This window comes from Ornithorhynchus anatinus, chromosome 13 (assembly GCF_004115215.2).
Source record: "Ornithorhynchus anatinus isolate Pmale09 chromosome 13, mOrnAna1.pri.v4, whole genome shotgun sequence".
In the NCBI taxonomy this organism is placed as follows: domain Eukaryota; kingdom Metazoa; phylum Chordata; class Mammalia; order Monotremata; family Ornithorhynchidae; genus Ornithorhynchus; species Ornithorhynchus anatinus.
Genome location: NC_041740.1, coordinates 40562059 through 40579243, shown reverse-complemented (window position 1 = coordinate 40579243; position 17185 = coordinate 40562059). Strand labels below are relative to the sequence as shown.

The following is a 17185-nucleotide window of genomic DNA, read 5'->3' as shown; positions in this document are numbered from 1 at the left end:
GGCTCTCCCGGGCAGTCAGGTGGCAGCCGGGCCCCCTGCCCTGCCCTGCCCTGGCCCCCTCCCGCCCCTCCTGCCCCCCAAACAGGGTCGGGGGAGGGGGCGGCGCCGCTTTATAAATAACTCGGGCCCGGTTTGGTTCCGGGGAAATTCAGTGGGTTTGGTGTCAGTGACATCACCCGCCTCCCCATGGCAACTCCCGACGATATCCCCATTGCCAGGCAACGTCGGAGAGCGCGGGCTGCGGGCTGCCTCCCGATGCTTTAATTGAGAAATTGAAAGAGTGGGGGGCGGGGGCGGGGGGCGACCCCGGGGCGAGCGGGGGGCCGGTGGGGAAGGGGCGCCGCCGAGCCCCCCCCGACCCGCCCCTTCCCTTCGACACGTTCGACTCCCGGGTCGGGGGGGAGGGGGCAGGGAGAGGAAGGGGGGGCTGGAGGGGGAGGAGAGGGGGTCAAAGGGGGAGGGGAGGGGTCCTTATCGTCCGACCTGCGGCGCCGGGGGAGCGGCAATCCAGGTGACTAAAGAGGCAGCGGGCTGACTCACCCGCAGGGATTTTTTTTTCCCGTCATTTTTGATTTTTCGGAACTTGGGGCGACCTCCCCGATCGTCGTTCCCGCGGGCCCGGGGACCCCTGGGGCTGGAACCCACCCCACCCCCGCCAGGCCCCCGCCGGGGGAGGGGCGGAGCCTGCGGCAGGTACGATGACGTCATTGTGGGTCTGGGGGAGGGGGGAAGTCGAGGCCGCCCGGGGTCCCGGGCCCCGGCCGGGGCGGGGGACCGGGCAGGGGGCTGGGCGCCTCGCCATGCCCACCCGCTGCCCACGCTCTGCCCGAGGCGCCTTGGGCGGAGATGCCCCCCGAGGCGGGCATCTCCCCCGACGAGGTAGCCTCCAACACGAGCCATCATCCCCCAGCGCCCACGGGGGCGTGTGCCAGGGGGAAAGGGGCGACTGGGTACCCTCCCCCCCAGAAAAAAGCCCCCAGCCCACACCCCCCATGGCGGCGGGGGGCGCGGATCCAGGGCACCCGGAGCGGGAAGCCTGGCAGGAGCCGGAGACGAAGGAGCTCAGAGTTTGTCTTGGTTTTTGCCCGAAGGGTGGGCCCGGCTTCCCGGACGGGACACGCCTTGGCCTGTCGAGAGCGGCCCGGGGAGGAGAGCGGCGAGGAAGACGAGTCTCCGGGCTCTTCAAGGTAAGCCTCCGAGGGGCTCAGAGAGAGGCCGAGGGGACCCCTGACCCGAAACTCCCCCACCCCACCCCCTCGGGCCAAACCCCCTCCCTCCTGCGCCCTCCCTTCCCAGAAATGCTGCTGCTTCTTGGGGAGGGGGCGGGGGCAGCTGGACCTGGGCAGACCCCTGGGCTGGGGGGGGTGGGTGTTTGGGGGGTCCCCAGGGGTCTACTGCTAGGTGACCGTGGCTCTCCCCTCCCTCCGGGGCCTCAGTCTCCCGAGTCGCCTCCTAGGCGGTGGACGGAAACCCCGGGCAGGTCCGGTTTGAAGTCCCGGCGGCCCTCGGCGGGGTTGGGCCGGCGGTCCCCCAGCTCTTGGCCCGGGTGGGTCATGGGCCGGGGCCAGGCGGGGTCGGTGAAAGTTGAGGCTCTGACCCAGGGCGGGGAGGCTGGTCGTACCCCCGGCCCGCTCCTGACGGGGCTGCCAGCCTGGCCCCGGGTGATGCCGGCCTCGGGTGACCCCTCAGGTGGGCTCGACCGAGGCCAGAGGCTTCCCTGCTCCCGGGGAACTAATCCCCAGGTCTGGAAGCAGGAGACTTCGACCGTATGCCCAGTGCCAGGGCCGGGGCAATGACCCGGCCGCCGCAGTGACTGGCACAGGCACATTCCGGCAGGCCGTGGTGCGTGCCGGGTCCTTCCCGCCCCCACCCAGGCCCAGGCTGGCCGCATCTACCCCCACCCGCCGGCCCACCCGATTGCCTAAGGGGTAGGAGGCATGGAAACCCAAGCCCAGCAGCGTGCCCGGAAGACCTCTTTGCCAGGGCCTCGGGGAGGGCATCTGGGGAGAGGCAGGACCGTGCAATGCCCCGGCCCGGACGCCGCCAGAGGGAACGGGCCATTCCTGATCCCCCGGGCCCAGATTCTGGATGTCTGAGACGGGCCAGTCTTCAGGGGAGTCACGAGTGTCCCGGAAATGGAAGGGTTGTGACCAGGCCCAGCCGGCTCGGCTCGAGGTTCAGCAGGGTGTCACCCCAGGATCTGGCTTGGAACAGCTTCACGGTGCCCAGACTCGGTCGACGGTGGGATCGGGTCCACGGTGGTGAACGCACGCAGACGGTCTAGCACGTGCTTGAGCACTGTATCTGGGGAAAATACAGCCGTGCACCGTGGCTGGCCCTTTTTCACCTCCCGTGGGAAGCTGCAGTCGGGCCCAAAAAGCAACTGGCAACCTCAGCCTCCGGGAGGCTGGGAAAGGCGTAGGGCGTCCCCTACAGGCAAACGGCGGGCCCGGGTAAACTCCAGCCACCACCCTTTTTTAAAAATGATATTTGTTAAGAATTTACAATCAATCAGTGGTATTTATTGAGCGCTTACGATGTGCAGAACACTGTACTAAGCCCTTGAGAGAGTACACTACAACAGAATTAGTAGACACGTTCCCTGTCCATAAAGAGCTTACGGTTTTGTTTATTATATAGTACTTGTTGAGCACTTACTCTTGGGTCAAACCGTAAGTGCTGGGGTAGGTACAAGTCGATTAGATCGGACACAGTCCCTGTCCCGCATGGAGCTCACATCTTAAGTAGGAGGGAGAACAGGTATTGAATTCTCATTTTACAGTTGAGGAAACTGAGGCACAGAGAAGTTAAGTAACTTGCCCAAGGTCACAGAGCAAGACAAGTGGCAGAGCCAGGATTAGAACCCAGGTCCTTCTGAGTCCCAGGCCGGTGCTCTACACACTAGGCCACACGGCTTCTCATCTCATCTCTTGGCTGAGGGCAGTCTCACCAGTGCCACGGCCTCTAGGGCGGTTGGATAAGTGGACAGGCGGGGCACGCCCTCTCCAGACCCGCTCTCTGCCTGATCCAGCCTCAGATTTGCTGTGTGACCTTAGGCAAGTTACCACCCCTCTCTGGGCCCCAGTCCCTTTCACCAGAACATCACCCCTAGACTCATTAATGGGCAATGAACATGTCTGTTAAATCTGTCGTATTGTACTCTCCTAAGCACTTGGTACAGTGCTCTGCACAAAGTAAGCACTCAATAAATACCATTAATTGCTTGATTAAGTAATGAAGACAGAGACGGAGAACCCCAGAAGTTGCACTTGCCAGATCTGTTCCGAGCTGCACCGAGATCGTGATTAGTCATTGGTCTTGGGGACCGAATTAGAAATTGCTGCAGCTCCAAGAACCTGCTGAATGCGTGCCTGAAAGCCTGCCCCCTCCCTATAAGACCCCTTAAAGATCTGGCAGCCTGAGCCCCTTAAACAAAGAGCAATACGGTTTAACCTCCCCTCACTGCCCCCTCCCCCGCACACACACCCCTCAACAACTTACAGATAACCAGGACCAAAATCGCATCTCCTCGGAGGCCTGGGGGCTTATCTGAGAGCCAGGATGACATAAGCATCTCCTTATAAACCCAGTGAGAAGCAGCGTGGTCTAGTAGATAGAGGACGGGCCTGGGAGTCAGAAGGACCTGGGTTCCAACGCCGGCTCTGCCACCTGTCTGCTGTGAAACCTTGGGCCCGTCACTTTACTTCTCTGTACCTCAGTTTCCTCATCTGTAAAATCTGACTGCGAGTCAGATTAAGACTGTGAGCCCCACGAGGTATTTGGACTGTGTCCAACCTGATTTGCTTGTATCTACCAATAACAATACCATTAAAAATAAAAGGCCAGAGTTGACTGACTGAAAGGGAGCCCCAGGGGTGGCGGGGAAGGTTGTCCAGGCAGAGGAATCCACAGGTCACAGATGATTCTGAGACCAGGGGGTTTGGAGATGGTGAGAGGTAGAGGGAAGAGTTTCTCTCCCCAAAACCCTCTCCTCCTCTCATATTTGGGGCATCTGGGCTTTCCACTGGATTCATGCCTATTTAGCACCTACTGCTGTAAACTCACTGTGGGCTGAGAATGTGTCTATCAACTCTGTTATTATACTGTACTCTTCCAAGCGCTTAATACAGTCCCCCCCACACAGTAAAAGCACTCAATAAATACAAGTGATTGATTACTGCGTGTGCAGGTTGTTCTAAGCACTTGGGAGAGCACAAGTGCAAGGGAGGGTATGTGAGTTTCCAAAGATGTTGGTGATGTAGAAGTGCTGAAGTAGCGGGTGGAGAGATGAGATTAATCAGGGAAGGCCTCCTGGAGTAGGTGTGATTTCTAAAGAGCCTTGAAGATGGGGAGAGCAGTGGTCTGCCGGATATGAAAGAGGAGGGAGGTCGAGACAGAAGGGAGAGAGTGAGCAAGAGAGGTGGGAGAGAATGAGCAAGAGAGGTGAGAGCGAGGCCCGGTGAGGAGGTTAGCTTGAGAGGAGCAATGATAAAATGAGGGAAAAGAGCTGATTGAGTGGCTTAAAACCAAAGATCAGGAATTAATGCTTGAAGTATTGTGGCCTAGTGGTTAAAGCACAGGCCAGGGAACCAGAGGACCTGGTTTCTAATCCCTGTTCTGCCATTTGACGGCTGTGTGACCTTGGACAAGTTGCTTAACATCTTTGTCTCAGTTTCCGCAACTGCAAAATGGGGATTCAATACCTGCTCTCCCTCCTACTTAGATTGCGAGCCCCATGTGCGGACGGGGACTCTATCAGGCCTAACTAGTTTGTATCTACCCCAGCCCTTAGAACAGTGCTTGACACATAGTAAGCGTTTGGCGAATACCATTAAAGAAAAAAATTCAGAGAGGGTGTGATTGAGGAGTGGGGAGATGTGTGCCGAACAATGTTTTAGAAAAATGTTCCAGGCAGTAGGAGGAAGTGGAGTGGTGAGAGAATGAAGGCCGGGAGGTGTTTAAGGAGGCTGATGCAGTAGTCAAGTTGAGATATGACAAATGGCAGTTGGGATGGGGAGGAAAGGGCAGGTTTTGCCAATGAGCTGCTCGTTCTGTGTCCACCAGATTTGTGGCCCGTAGGTCGAGGCTGACCTGCGCCTGACCCACCCTCCCCTGTTCCTGGCACGACTGACGGGGAACCCTGGCCAAGAGAGGTGCCAGCCTGAGGCCTTGGCACAGCCCATCACGGTCTTCTAGTTACCACTGGGTCCTCAAGAGGGACTCCCCCTCCCCTCCCCCCACTGACTCCTAGACTGGGGAAACTGGAAGAACTGGTTTCTGGAGCTCAGTCTGGGGCCACCTCCATTTCCCCCCATGCACTGGGAGGGCCCCTCGGATACCCTGCAGGACCCAGGGCAGGTGAAGGAAGTGAACTATATATTTTCCACCGGGTCAGCAAGGAGGTACTTCTATGTTGGCTTGTGGGGCTGGGAGGGAAACTGAGGACTTGTCAAGAACCTGCTCTGTGCCTCGGTTTTCCCCCTGGCAGGGCAAAGGGAAAGACCTCCAAGTCTCCTCCCACCTGAGCCTGGCGAAGTCCGAACGTCTCAGCTTTGACCGAGAGGGGAGACCAAGCCCATGGGGCTTCCACGCTCTTAACAATCAGAAGAGCATCAGTCCCTGAGTGACAGACTCCTTCACTGGTCAATATTAGCATACCTGATAGAACAGGGGACTGGGAGAAGGCCGTGGGTTCTAATCTTGGCTCCGCCACTGTCTGCTATGTGACCTTGGGCAGGTTACTTCACTTCCCTGTGCCTCAGTTTCCTCACCTGTAAAATGAGGATTAAGACTGGGAGTGTGTCCAACCCAATTTGCTTGTATCCACCCCAGTGATTAGTTCAACACACAGTAAGTGCTCAACAAATACCGGAATTATTCTTATTATTATTATAATTAGGCCTCTGTTCTGACAAGGGGCATCAGCACGATTGGAAGAACTGGCTACTGGTGTAGATCATTCAGTACCCCAATTACCCCCTTTTCATCCCCCACTGCCCCTCCAGTGACCCAGCAGGGTCCATTCAATATCCCTGACCCTCCCTTCTCCATCCCCAACTCTCTCCCCAGAAACCCAGCATCTCATTGCTCCACGGATCTGTCCAAGCCCTTCTGCTTGGTGGTGTTTTCTGCTCCCTGTGGAGATGGATTTCCATGTTCAACCTTCCCCCTGGGAGAATTAATCCATCAATCAGTCGTATTTATTGAGCCCTTAACTGCATGCAGCACACTGTACTAAGCACCTGGGGGAGTAAAATATAGTAGAGTCAGTAGACACCTTCTCTGCCCACGACGAGTTTACAGTCTAGAGGGGGAGACAGACATAAATATAAGCAAATTACAGCTGTGTACAAAAATGCTGTGGGGCTGAGGGAGGGGTGAAGAAAGAGAGCAAATCCAAGTGCAAGGACAATGCAGAAAGAAGTGTGAGAAGAGGAAATGAGGGCTTAGTCGAGGATGTGCTTTTTATTAAGGCTTTGAAGGTGGGGAAAGTGATAGTCTTTCGGATCTGAAGAGGGAGGGCGTTCCCGGACAGAGGCAGAGAAGATGTGTTTCCTGTTGATCGTTTTGATTCAATCATTCAGTATTGAGTACCTACTATGTGCAAAGCTGTGTGCTGGGCATTTGGGACAGTACACTAGAGTTGAAAGACATGGTCTGCGGGGCCAGCCTGCAGGGTGCTGGATTTGTCCAAGCCAGCCGGGGGTCCCCAGCTCCTCCCCACCCAGGGGTCTGGAGGTGGACGGGCCGGGTCGGGGAGAGGACATGGAGTGGCTAAACTCACCGGCTCTACCCTGAAATCAAATCCACTCCAGCCCAGGTCAAGCCCAAATAGCCCAGGTGAAGCCCGAATTGTGCAAACGTCAGGCCACCGCCTCTGCCCCCAGCTCCGCTCACGTGCCCTCCTGGCCCTCGCTGACCCCTGGCCCCGACCCCCGACCCCACTCCGGGCCAGAGGGCCCTTCCTCCATCTCTCCCCGCCCTCGCACCCCCCGGGCCCAGCTGGGAGGGGATGGGCTTGGCATCGGGCCTGTCCCGTGTCGGGGGACAAGGAAAGTTCATCCGACGACTCGGTGTCCCCTCTCGCCATGCAGAAAGCTGACACCGGCCACCAACTTCACCAGCTTCTCCGTGCGGCAGGCCTGTGCCCTTCTCTCTGGGAAAGGGGTTCTGAGCCCCGGCAGGGTCCCCGGAGCTCCCAGAGACCCTAGGAAGGATAGGCATGCTCCTGCCAAGGTGCCAGGACCACACTGGCCGGGATGCCCTCTCTCCTCCTCATCTACTTCCTCCCTTTTCAGGCGACGCGGGCTGCCCAGAAGGCGGGCGTGGGGCGGCGGCGGGGGTCGTCGCTGACCGGCCCCAGCCCCCGGACCCCGGGAGTCTGACGAAGCTGCAGGGCGAGGGCCGAAGCCGGGAGCCGCGGGAGCAGCGGGCGGTGAGTGAGTTTGGGCTGGTGATGTGGTGGGCAGCACCGGGCACCTGATTGGGTGCACATTTGGTGATTTCCACGTCTCTCCGGACCCCTGTCGTGTCCTGCCCTTGGCCCAGATCCACGGTTCTGCCGCAGCCCGATTTCTTTTTGGCTCCATCCAGCTCCTTGTTGGCCTAAGCCCCCCGGGTGTGGGTGGGAGGGTGGGGGATCCGGAGTCGCGGGGCCAGAGGACCCCCGAAGGACTCCTCCCCCGGGCTGCTGCGGGTCGGGCAGGGGTAACAATAATAATAACAGTAATTATTATTATTACTATGGTCTTTGTTAAGCGCTTACTATGAGCCAGGCACTGTACTAAGCGCTGGGGTGGACACAAGCAAATCGGGTTGGACATAGTCCCTGTCCCATCTGGGGCACACAATCCCCATTTACAGATGAGGTAACTGAGTCCCAGAGAAGTGAAGCGACTTGCCCAAGGTGCCACCGCAGACAAGTGGCAGAGTTGGGATTAGAACCCATGACCTTCTCCCAAGCCCGTGCTCTATCCACTACGCCATACTGCTCCAGAGGCTGGCATCAAAACGGGCAGCAGTCCGCGGCTTGGCTCTGCCCGCCGAGAGGGCCGGGTGGGTGGGGTCGATCCAGAGTCAATATTGACCCTCCAGGGTCACCCTTCGGCCCAGAAGGAGCCGCTTTATCACCTCGCCCCGTCACCCTCCCCGCCTGCCGGGCTTGGGTTGGTTGGGGTGGGGGAGGGAGGGAGGTGGGCAGCCCCTCCCTGGCCCTCCAGAGCAGGTCACAGGTCGCAGCATCGGGCCCCAGGGGGTGGGGCGAGGACCACGGATTCACCCCTGCGCTGGAACGGGGCTGGTTGGTGCCCGCAGAGGGTAGTTTCGGAAAAGCAGGATGGTCTAGTGGATAGAGCACGGGCCTGGGAGTCAGAAGGTAACGGCTTCTAATCCCGGCTCTGCCACTTGTCTGCTGTGTGGCCTTGGGCAAGTTACTTCACTTCTCTGGCCCTCAGTTTACCTTATCTGTAAAATTGGGATTGAGACTGTGAGCCCTATGTGGGACCAGGGACCGTGTCTAACCCGATTTGCTTGTATCCATCCCAGCGCTTAGTACAGCGCTTGGCATATAGTAAGCACTTAACAAACATCATTATTATTACTGTTATTATTACTTCCGAATCCCCTTCTGACCCAGGAGAGGGGAGGGACAGGCGGGGCTGGACGGGAGGACCCTCGCCTACGAGGAGTTTTCGTGTTAATAATAATCGCTATGGTTTTTGTTACCCAGGGTGACACCGGGGCAGCCTTGCCCGGCCGGTAGACCCGGCTTGGCTTCTCGCGGTGGATATTTCGGGGTCGGCCTCGAGAAGGTGTTGGGGAGAGGGATTGGATCCAGGACACGGCAGAGCACTCCCCTGGTGGTGCAAGAGGAGGGAAGGGCTCACGGACCCTGGGGGTCGCCCCTGGGGGTCGTCCCCTGCAGCGTGGTTGGCGGGGGAGGGATGGGTTCATGGACACGGCATATTAAGCACTAGGGTAGATAGTAATATTAATTGTGGTACCCGTTAAGTGCTTACCTTGTGCCAAACCCTGTTGGAAGCACTGGGGTAGATTCGAGGTAGTGGGGTTGGACCAACCCTGGGTTGGTCCCGAAGCCGGAGGACCGCCGATGGGTCAAGCCGGCCCTCCTCCACCCGCAGGCACGATGTTCCGTAAGAAGAAGAAGAAACGGCCGGAGATCTCGGCCCCGCAGAACTTCCAGCACCGCGTCCACACCTCGTTCGACCCGAAGGAGGGCAAGTTCGTGGGGCTGCCGCCGCAGTGGGAGAACATTCTGGACACGCTGCGGCGGCCCAAGCCCGTGGTCGATCCTTCGCGCATCACCCGCCTGCAGCTCCAGCCCATGAAGGTAGGCTGGGGATGGAGCCGCCCCACTGCCTCTGGCCTGGCCCCACCCCCGGGGTCCTCCTGTCCCGGGGACCCTCTGTCATTCCCCCCGACCCCCGCGCACCCATCTTCCATCCGCAGCGGCCCTCAGCTTGGCCCCGGCGTGGAACAAGGCCAAGCCCGTTTGTCCCTCCCGGTCCTGGGGGAGCGGGGACAGAGGGCAAAGGGGACGGCGGGGTCAAGGCACGTTCTGGGCCGATCAGGGGGCAGTGCTGCCTTCGTGGCCAGAAATGGTCCCCTCGCCCGGGGGCCGATGGGGAGGGATTGGGGAGCGATCAGAGCTGCCAGCCCCCCCACTCTCCAGGGCAGATCCAGCATTCCAGCTGCCCCCACCCCCCAATAATGATAATAATAACAGTATTTGTTAAGCACGCTTACTCTGTGTCAGGCACTGTACTAAGCAATGGGTGGATACAAGCAAATCGGGTTCGACACAACCCCTGTCCCAACTTAATCCCCACTTTACAGATGATGTCACTGAGGCCCGGAGAAGCTAAGTGACTTGCCCAAGGTCACACAGCAGACAAGTGGCGGAGATTAGAACCCATGGCCTTCTGACTCCCAAGCCTGTGCCCTATCCAATATGCCAGTCCTCGGTCTCTGGATAAAAATAATAATAACTGTGGTCAGGGACTGTACTAAGTGCCGGGGTGGATACAAGCAAGGGCTGAGTCTCCTTCCCTTTTCGGTCCCGGCAGACGGTGGTGCGGGGCAGCACGGTCGAATTGGAGAGCTACGTTTCAGGGCTGCTCAACGACCTCCAGAAGCTGTCGGTCATCAGCTCCAACACCCTGCGAGGCCGGAGCCCCCCGAGCCGGCGGCGAGCCCAGTCTCTGGGTCTCTTGGAGGACGAGCGGGGCCCGGACCCGCCCTCGCCTTGCAGCCCCCGGCCCGACGGCCCCCTCGGGCCCTACCTCAGCTGCAATGGGGGAGGTGGGCTCGGGGCCCGGCCGGGCGAAGCGCGGCCCAACGGGCTGGTGGGCAAAGCCCAGTCCTTGGGCCCCACCGAGTTCCGGGGCGACCCCCTGCGTGACCAGCACGGGGGGCGTGCGGGGGCCTCCCCGCCGCCGGCCTCCGCCGCCGCTCCCCCGGGCCGGGCCGAGAAGGCCACGCAGAGGAGCTCGGACGAGCGGAGGCCGCAGTCCTGCCTGGTGGCCCGGCCCGGCCGAGAGGGCAGCCCTAGCTCCCAGGCCCGCGACAGCAGCTTGAAGCGCCGCCTCTTCTGCAGCCTGTTCCTCCCGCCCGGGGCCGACGGCAGGCCGGGCTCCAAGCTGCAGAGCCAGGTGAGGTGGAGACCCCGAGGCTGGAGGCCGAGGGAGGCCGAGGGTGGGAGACCCCCTTCCCACCAGCCCTCTGGAAGGCTCTAACAGTCACTCAACCGTATTTATCGAGCACTTCCTGTGTGCAGAGCACTGCACTAAACGGTTGGGAGGGTACAATAGAACAGACACAATTCCTGCCCTCCATCAGCTTACAGCCTAGAGGGGGAGACAGCCATTAATAGGAATAGATAAAATGACAGATCTGGACACAAATGCTGTGGGGCTGGGAGGTGGGGATAAATAAAGAGAGCAAGTCAAGTCGACGCAGGAGGGAGTGGGAGAAGAGGAAAGGAGGACTTAGGGAAAGGCCTCTTGGAGGAGACGTGCCTTCGGTAAGGCTCTGAAGTTGGGGAAGGTAATTTTACAGGGAGAGTGAGCTCTGAGGCCAGGGCAGAAGGAACTGGGCTGGCCATGAAGCAGGAGGGATGCAGGCTAGATGACTTCCAGGTAGAAAATAGAAACTAGAATGGGGTGTCCCATCAATCAGGGAGTTTCCGGGTTGTTTGTACATTCAGTCGTATTTATCGAATCCTTACTGTGTGCAGAGCACTGTACTAACCGCTTGGAAAGTACAATCCGGCAACTGATAGATACCATCCCTGCCCAACGACGGGCGTCGTGCTGCAGAGGGCCCCGCCCCAGCTCAACCAGAAACCCCTCCGCTTCCCCGGCCTCGGCCAAATTGAGGCCCGGGGCCTGGCGTCCCTCGTCCCCGGGGGGCTCATCAGAGGCCAGCCCGCCCACCTCCCCGCTAACCGCCCCGCTCCTTCCACCTTCCCTCCAGCCCGTCCCGTGCCGGCGGCCCCCGCAGGACTCCTCGCCCGTCCCCGCGGCCAAAGCACAGTCCCTGCCCTCGGCCGAGCCGGACCCCGCCTCTGCGTACCCCAGCAGCGGCAGCCTCCACCGGCCCCCGGGCCGTCCGTCCCCGGCGGGCTCCCCCCGCACCCGGCCGGCCCCGGCCAACGCCAGCGGCCCTCACCCGGTCCAGGAGCCCGGGCCGGGCCCGGGCCAGCTGGGGGGCGAGGAGCCGGGCGGAGGGGTGGTGACGCACGAGCAGTTCAAGGCGGCCCTGCGGATGGTGGTGGACCCCGGGGACCCCCGGCTGCTGCTGGAGAGCTACGTCAAGATCGGCGAGGGCTCCACGGGCGTCGTCTGCTTGGCCCGCGAGAGGCAGTCGGGCCGGCAGGTGGCCGTCAAGATGATGGACCTGCGCAGGCAGCAGAGGCGAGAACTGCTCTTCAACGAGGTGCCGCAGGAGCGCTCGGGCCAATGGACGGGCGGGGCCTGGGTCGGGGTCGCTGCTGGGAGGAGCGGTGTGGCTCAGCGGCAAGAGCCCGGGCTGGGGTCAGAGGTCGTGGATTCGACTCCCGCCTCCGCCACTTGTCACCTGGGTGACTTGGGCCCAGTCATTCACTGCTCCGGGCCTCATCTCTAAAATAATAATGATAGCATTTGTTAAGCGCTTACTATGTGCAAAGCACTGTTCTAATCACTGGGAAGGTCATCAGGTTGTCCCAAGTGGGGCTCGCAGTCTTCATCCCCATTTTCCATTTGAGGGAAACTGAGGCAAGAGAAATGAAGTGACTTGGTCTAAATTCACACAGCTGACAAGCGGCAGAGCTGGGATTTGAACCCATGACCTCTGAGTTCCCAGCCCATGCTCTTTCTACTGAGCCATGCTGCTTCTTTACTGGGGACCTATAAAATGGGGATGAGGACTGTGAGCCCCACGTGGGACAATCTGAGCACCTTGTATCCCCCCCCCTTCCCCCAGCGCTTAGAACAGTGCTGGGCACATAGTAAGCGCTTACCAAATACCAACGGGAGGGGCCGGGGCCGGGGCCTCCGATCACGGGCCGCCCCCTCCTCCCTGCCAGGTGGTGATCATGCGTGACTACCAGCACCTGAATGTGGTGGAGATGTACAAGAGCTTCCTGGTGGGCGAGGAGCTGTGGGTGCTCATGGAATTCCTGCAGGGTGGCGCTCTCACCGACATCGTATCCCAGATCCGGTAGGAGGGGGGCACTCGGGGGAGGCAGTCTGGCATAGCGGAGGGAGCCGGGCCTAGGGGGCGGTCCGGAGGCCATGGGTTCTAATCCTCACCCTGCCACTTATCTGCCGTGTGACCTTAGGCAAGTCGCTTCTCTGTGCCTCGGTTACCTCATCTGTAATATGGGGATTAAAACTGCAAGCCCCACGTGGGACAGGAACTGTGTCCAACCTGATCTGCTGGTATCAACCCCAGCGCTTCGAACAGGGCTTGGCACATAGTAAGGGCTCAATACATACCATTGTTATTATTATCCCCATCCGCCCGCCGGGCAGTTTGAAACTCGGGAGAGCGGTGGCGGGGATGAGGCCGGAGCCCCGTTGCCCCTAGCCCTGCCGGCCGCCCCTTCCGAGGTCACCCCGGGCCTGTGCTCGCCCCGCAGGCTGAACGAGGAGCAGATCGCCACGGTGTGCGAGTCCGTGCTGCAGGCCCTCGCCTACCTGCACTCCCAGGGCGTCATTCACCGGGACATCAAGAGCGACTCCATCCTCCTGACCCTCGACGGGAGGGTAGGTGCCCTCCGTCCCTTCCCCTCCCTCCCCCCACCCCGGGAAGGGCTTGTCCCGCTTGGGACTTCTACCTCCCCGACCCTCCTCCTGACCCGTCCTCCCACCCCCTCCCCTTGCAGGTAAAACTCTCCGACTTTGGGTTCTGTGCTCAGATCAGCAAAGATGTCCCCAAACGCAAGTCCCTAGTGGGGACCCCGTACTGGATGGCCCCTGAAGTGATCTCCAGGACACCTTACACCACTGAGGTAACTCCTCCTCCCTTCCCTGGACCTCCACTCCCCGACGGCGATTTCCCTTTCACCCTCCCCATCCGGGGTGCTGGAGAAGGGGGGGGTGGTCGCCTAGCGCACCCGGGCCCCGGGCTGGCCGAGGGGCCGCTGGGGGGCCGGCTGGGCGAGGGTAGTGATGCCGGCTGGTCCCTCCAGGTGGATATCTGGTCTCTGGGCATCATGGTGATCGAGATGGTGGACGGGGAACCCCCATACTTCAGTGACTCCCCGGTCCAGGCTATGAAGAGGCTCCGCGACAGCCCCCCACCCAAGATGAGGAACGCCCACAAGGTCAGTAGGCGAGCCCCAGCTCTCGGCCGGAAAACCATCGGGCGGCTCCCCGGCCCCGTCGGTCCCGTGCCCTGGAATAGGATGGGGCTACAGGTATCCCTGAGGGAGGGGCTCGAGTTGGCCAACCAGAACCTTGGGGCTGTGTCAGTTAATCAGCAGCCAGTCCCTATTCCCGGGCCATAATGATACTTATCGAGCGCTTTCCGTGTACAGGGCACTGTACCAAACGCTTGGGAGAATACAATATAACAGAGTGGGTAGACACATTCCCTGCCCACAGTGAACTTAAAGCCTAGTTGGGGAGACAGACATTAATATAAATGAATTACGGATGCGTACATAACTATGGGGCCCTGAGGAGGGTGGGTGAATAAAAAGAGCAAATCAGGGTGATGCAGAAGGGAGTGGGGGAAGAGGAAATGAGGGCTTCGTCAAGGAAGGCCTCTTGGAGGTGTAAAGGTGGGGAGAGCGGTGATCCGTCAGATATGAAGAGGTGGGGTGTCCCAGGCCAGAGACAGGACGTGGGCAAGAGGTTGGCAGGGGGATAGACGAGATCGAGATACAGTAAATAGGTTGGCATCCGGAGGAGCCAAGTGTGTGAATTGGGTTGTAGGAGAGTTGCGAGGTGAGGTAGGAGGGGAAAAGGTGATTGGCATCAACAGGCCCCCATCCTAGTCTGCACAATCGTGCCCAGACCTGCCAATCACCCACGAATCTGCCAGTCTCTGCCCACTGGCACCGCTCCCCGGGAGCGAGGCCTGCAGGGCTCTACCGCCACCGCGTAGCCAGAGGCAAAATGCCCCAGGCCCGACACTCCCCTTGCCGGTTTCTGGGGTTCAGAGGAGAGGATCTCCGGGGTCTGATGCCCACGTCTCCCAAACCAGGCCTGGAGCCAGGCTTCCGGGTTCTGGGCAAGCCCCTGTGGATCAGAGCGGGTCGGTCCTTGATCCCCCGATTGCTCCCAGCAGGTCGGCCCCATCTGAATCAATCCTTTTTTAATGGTATTTAAATGTTCACTTCAGTCAGGCTCTGCACTTAAGATAATCAGGTTGGACACAGTCCCTGTCACACACGGAGCTCACAGTCTTAATTCCCATTTTACAGATGAGGTAAAATGAAGCCATTTGCCTAAGGTCACACAAGCAGGCAAGCGGCGGAGTGGAGATGAGAATCCAAGTCCTCTGACTTCCAGGCCCGTAGAGGAGAGTGGCCTAACGGGTAGAGCACGAGCCTGGGAGTCAGGAGGACCTGGATCTGTTACTTATCTGCTGTGTGACCTTGAACAGATCACTTCACTGCTCTGCGCCTCAGTTCCCTCATCTGTAAAATGGGGATTAAGACTGAAAGCTCCATGGTGGACAGAGACTGTGTCCAACCGGATCAGTTTGTATCTCCCCCAGCGTTTAGTGCAGTGCCTGGCCCGGGGTAAAAAATACCGTAAGAAAGAAACAGTGGATCTGTAGGTGATCACGGGTCTTCCGCCTCCCCACCCCTGCCCCCGCAGGCCTCCCCTGTGCTGCGGGACTTTTTGGAGCGGATGCTGACGCGAGACCCCCAGCAGCGGGCAACAGCGCAGGAGCTGCTGGACCACCCATTCCTGCTGCAGACGGGGCTGCCCGAGTGCCTGGTGCCTCTGATCCAGCTCTACCGCAAACGCACCTCTACCTGCTGAGCCCGGGGCCCGCGCCATCCCGGGACTCCCGGTTGGGGCGGCCCGGGGCCCGCATCCCCTCCGCCTTCATCCCAAAGGCTCAGGGGGAACCCCCCTGCCCACTGTGGCGTGGGGGTCCCAGCCACCTGCCCGTGGGGGCATGGGGGCAACCAGGAGATCCCTCTAGGCACCACTCTGCCCGTGTCCCACTTGGATGCCAAACCAGCAGAAGAGAGCCAGCCAGCCCACCCTCTCACGGGTCTGTGCCCCAACCATTTCCTTTGAGAAACCTGGCTGGCCTCCGACCGACCTCTGACCTCGGGCCTCAGCAATGCCGTTCCAACCCAGGCTCCCCCTTGGCCACCCTGCCTGAGGAGGGGCTGGGAGGGGAGTGTCCTATCTGAACCCATGTCCTGGCCTGCCTCTCCGATCCTCTTAACGTTCCCTACCGTGGACTCAGGTGGGCCCTGGGGCCTTCTCAGTGGGAGCAGGGCTTCCTCTCACCCCCCAGGGCGACTCCGCTGCAAGTGGTTTGAGCCCTTCCCTCCCCAGAACCTCATTCGGGAAAGGAGGGCACTTTCCCCTCCCTCCTCCCCTGCCACCCACCGAAGTCAAATCTTGGGGAGGTGGAGACTTGGCCCCGGCCTCCCCCTCCCCGGTTCTGGTTCTCAGCCCAGGGGGTCGAGGTCGACTGGTGCCTTGCGGGGGTCACCTGTGAAGTGGCTCATGGGTTTCTGTACCCTGGCCTTGGGTGGGGGAAGGAACAGGGGCCTGGAACTTAGTTTCAGCTGTGAATTGTGATGGCAGGGGCACCCAGCCTTCAGGGTTGGCCTCCCCGTCCCCCAACTCCGGGCTCCGGGTTCCTTCTTGGGTGAGTCCCGGGAGGGGAGAGGGGCGGGGAGAGGCTGCCGAGAGCCCAGTTGCCTTCAGCTTCTTCCTCAGAAGTCGCAGCCGCCCGTGCTGGGGCCGCCGCGGCCCTCCAGGGGCCCGAGTGGTTCCGGGCCCGGTCGTTCCCACGTCGGTAGCGGGCAGGGTGGCCTCTCTCCGACGGGCCAGAACGGGCAGCGGAGTCTGGCCGGGGACAGATATCTTTGTGAATCGTTTGCACTTGTTCATGTTTGAATTAAAATGGGTGTTCTCAGAGGGGTCCCCGTGCCTCGTACCGGGTCCCCTCCCAAGGGAGAACAGAGGAGGTGGGAGGGAAGCAGCGTGGCCTAGGGAACAGACCGCAGACCTGGGAGTCGAAGGACCTGAGTTCTAATCCTGCCTCCAATAGTTCTCTGCTGGGTGACCTTAGGCAAGTCACTTTAACGTCCCGATGCCTCAGTTACCTCATCCGCACAATGAGGATTAAGACCGTGAGCACTATGTGCGACAGGGACTATACTGATTAGCTTGTATCCATCCCAGTACTTGGTACAGGGCCTGGCACATAGTAAGTGCTTAAGGAGTACCCAAAAAAAAAGAGGGCTGGGGGGGAATCCGGTTCTCAGGTGGAAGATGCCGATTTTGAATCCAGGATTTGCAAGCCTAGCAGCTGTGTGGTAGGAGGTCCCGAGACCCCGCCAGGGGTTGGGGGTCTGGGCCCACAGGCCTGTCCCCTCGGCACCGGCGGGCACCTCTGGCTGGGGGCAGGACAGTCGGTCAGTTTTTACGACTTTGTGTGGGCACTGTGCCTGGTCGAGTCCGGGAGAGTTAACAGACCT

General features: G+C 60.2%; 1 protein-coding gene across 1 annotated transcript; it reads left to right on the top strand.

The window, feature by feature from the left end:
* The first annotated feature begins 7338 nt into the window (after nt 1-7338).
* Nucleotides 7339-16622, top strand: PAK6 (p21 (RAC1) activated kinase 6). Its single transcript, XM_029078450.1, has 9 exons — nt 7339-7435; nt 9141-9349; nt 10086-10670; nt 11494-11955; nt 12587-12720; nt 13142-13268; nt 13388-13513; nt 13694-13828; nt 15333-16622. The coding sequence occupies exons 2-9, from the start codon at nt 9146-9148 to the stop codon at nt 15498-15500; spliced, it is 1941 nt and encodes a 646-aa protein (XP_028934283.1). The 5' UTR covers nt 7339-7435; nt 9141-9145; the 3' UTR covers nt 15501-16622.
* Nucleotides 16623-17185: the final 563 nt, after the last annotated feature.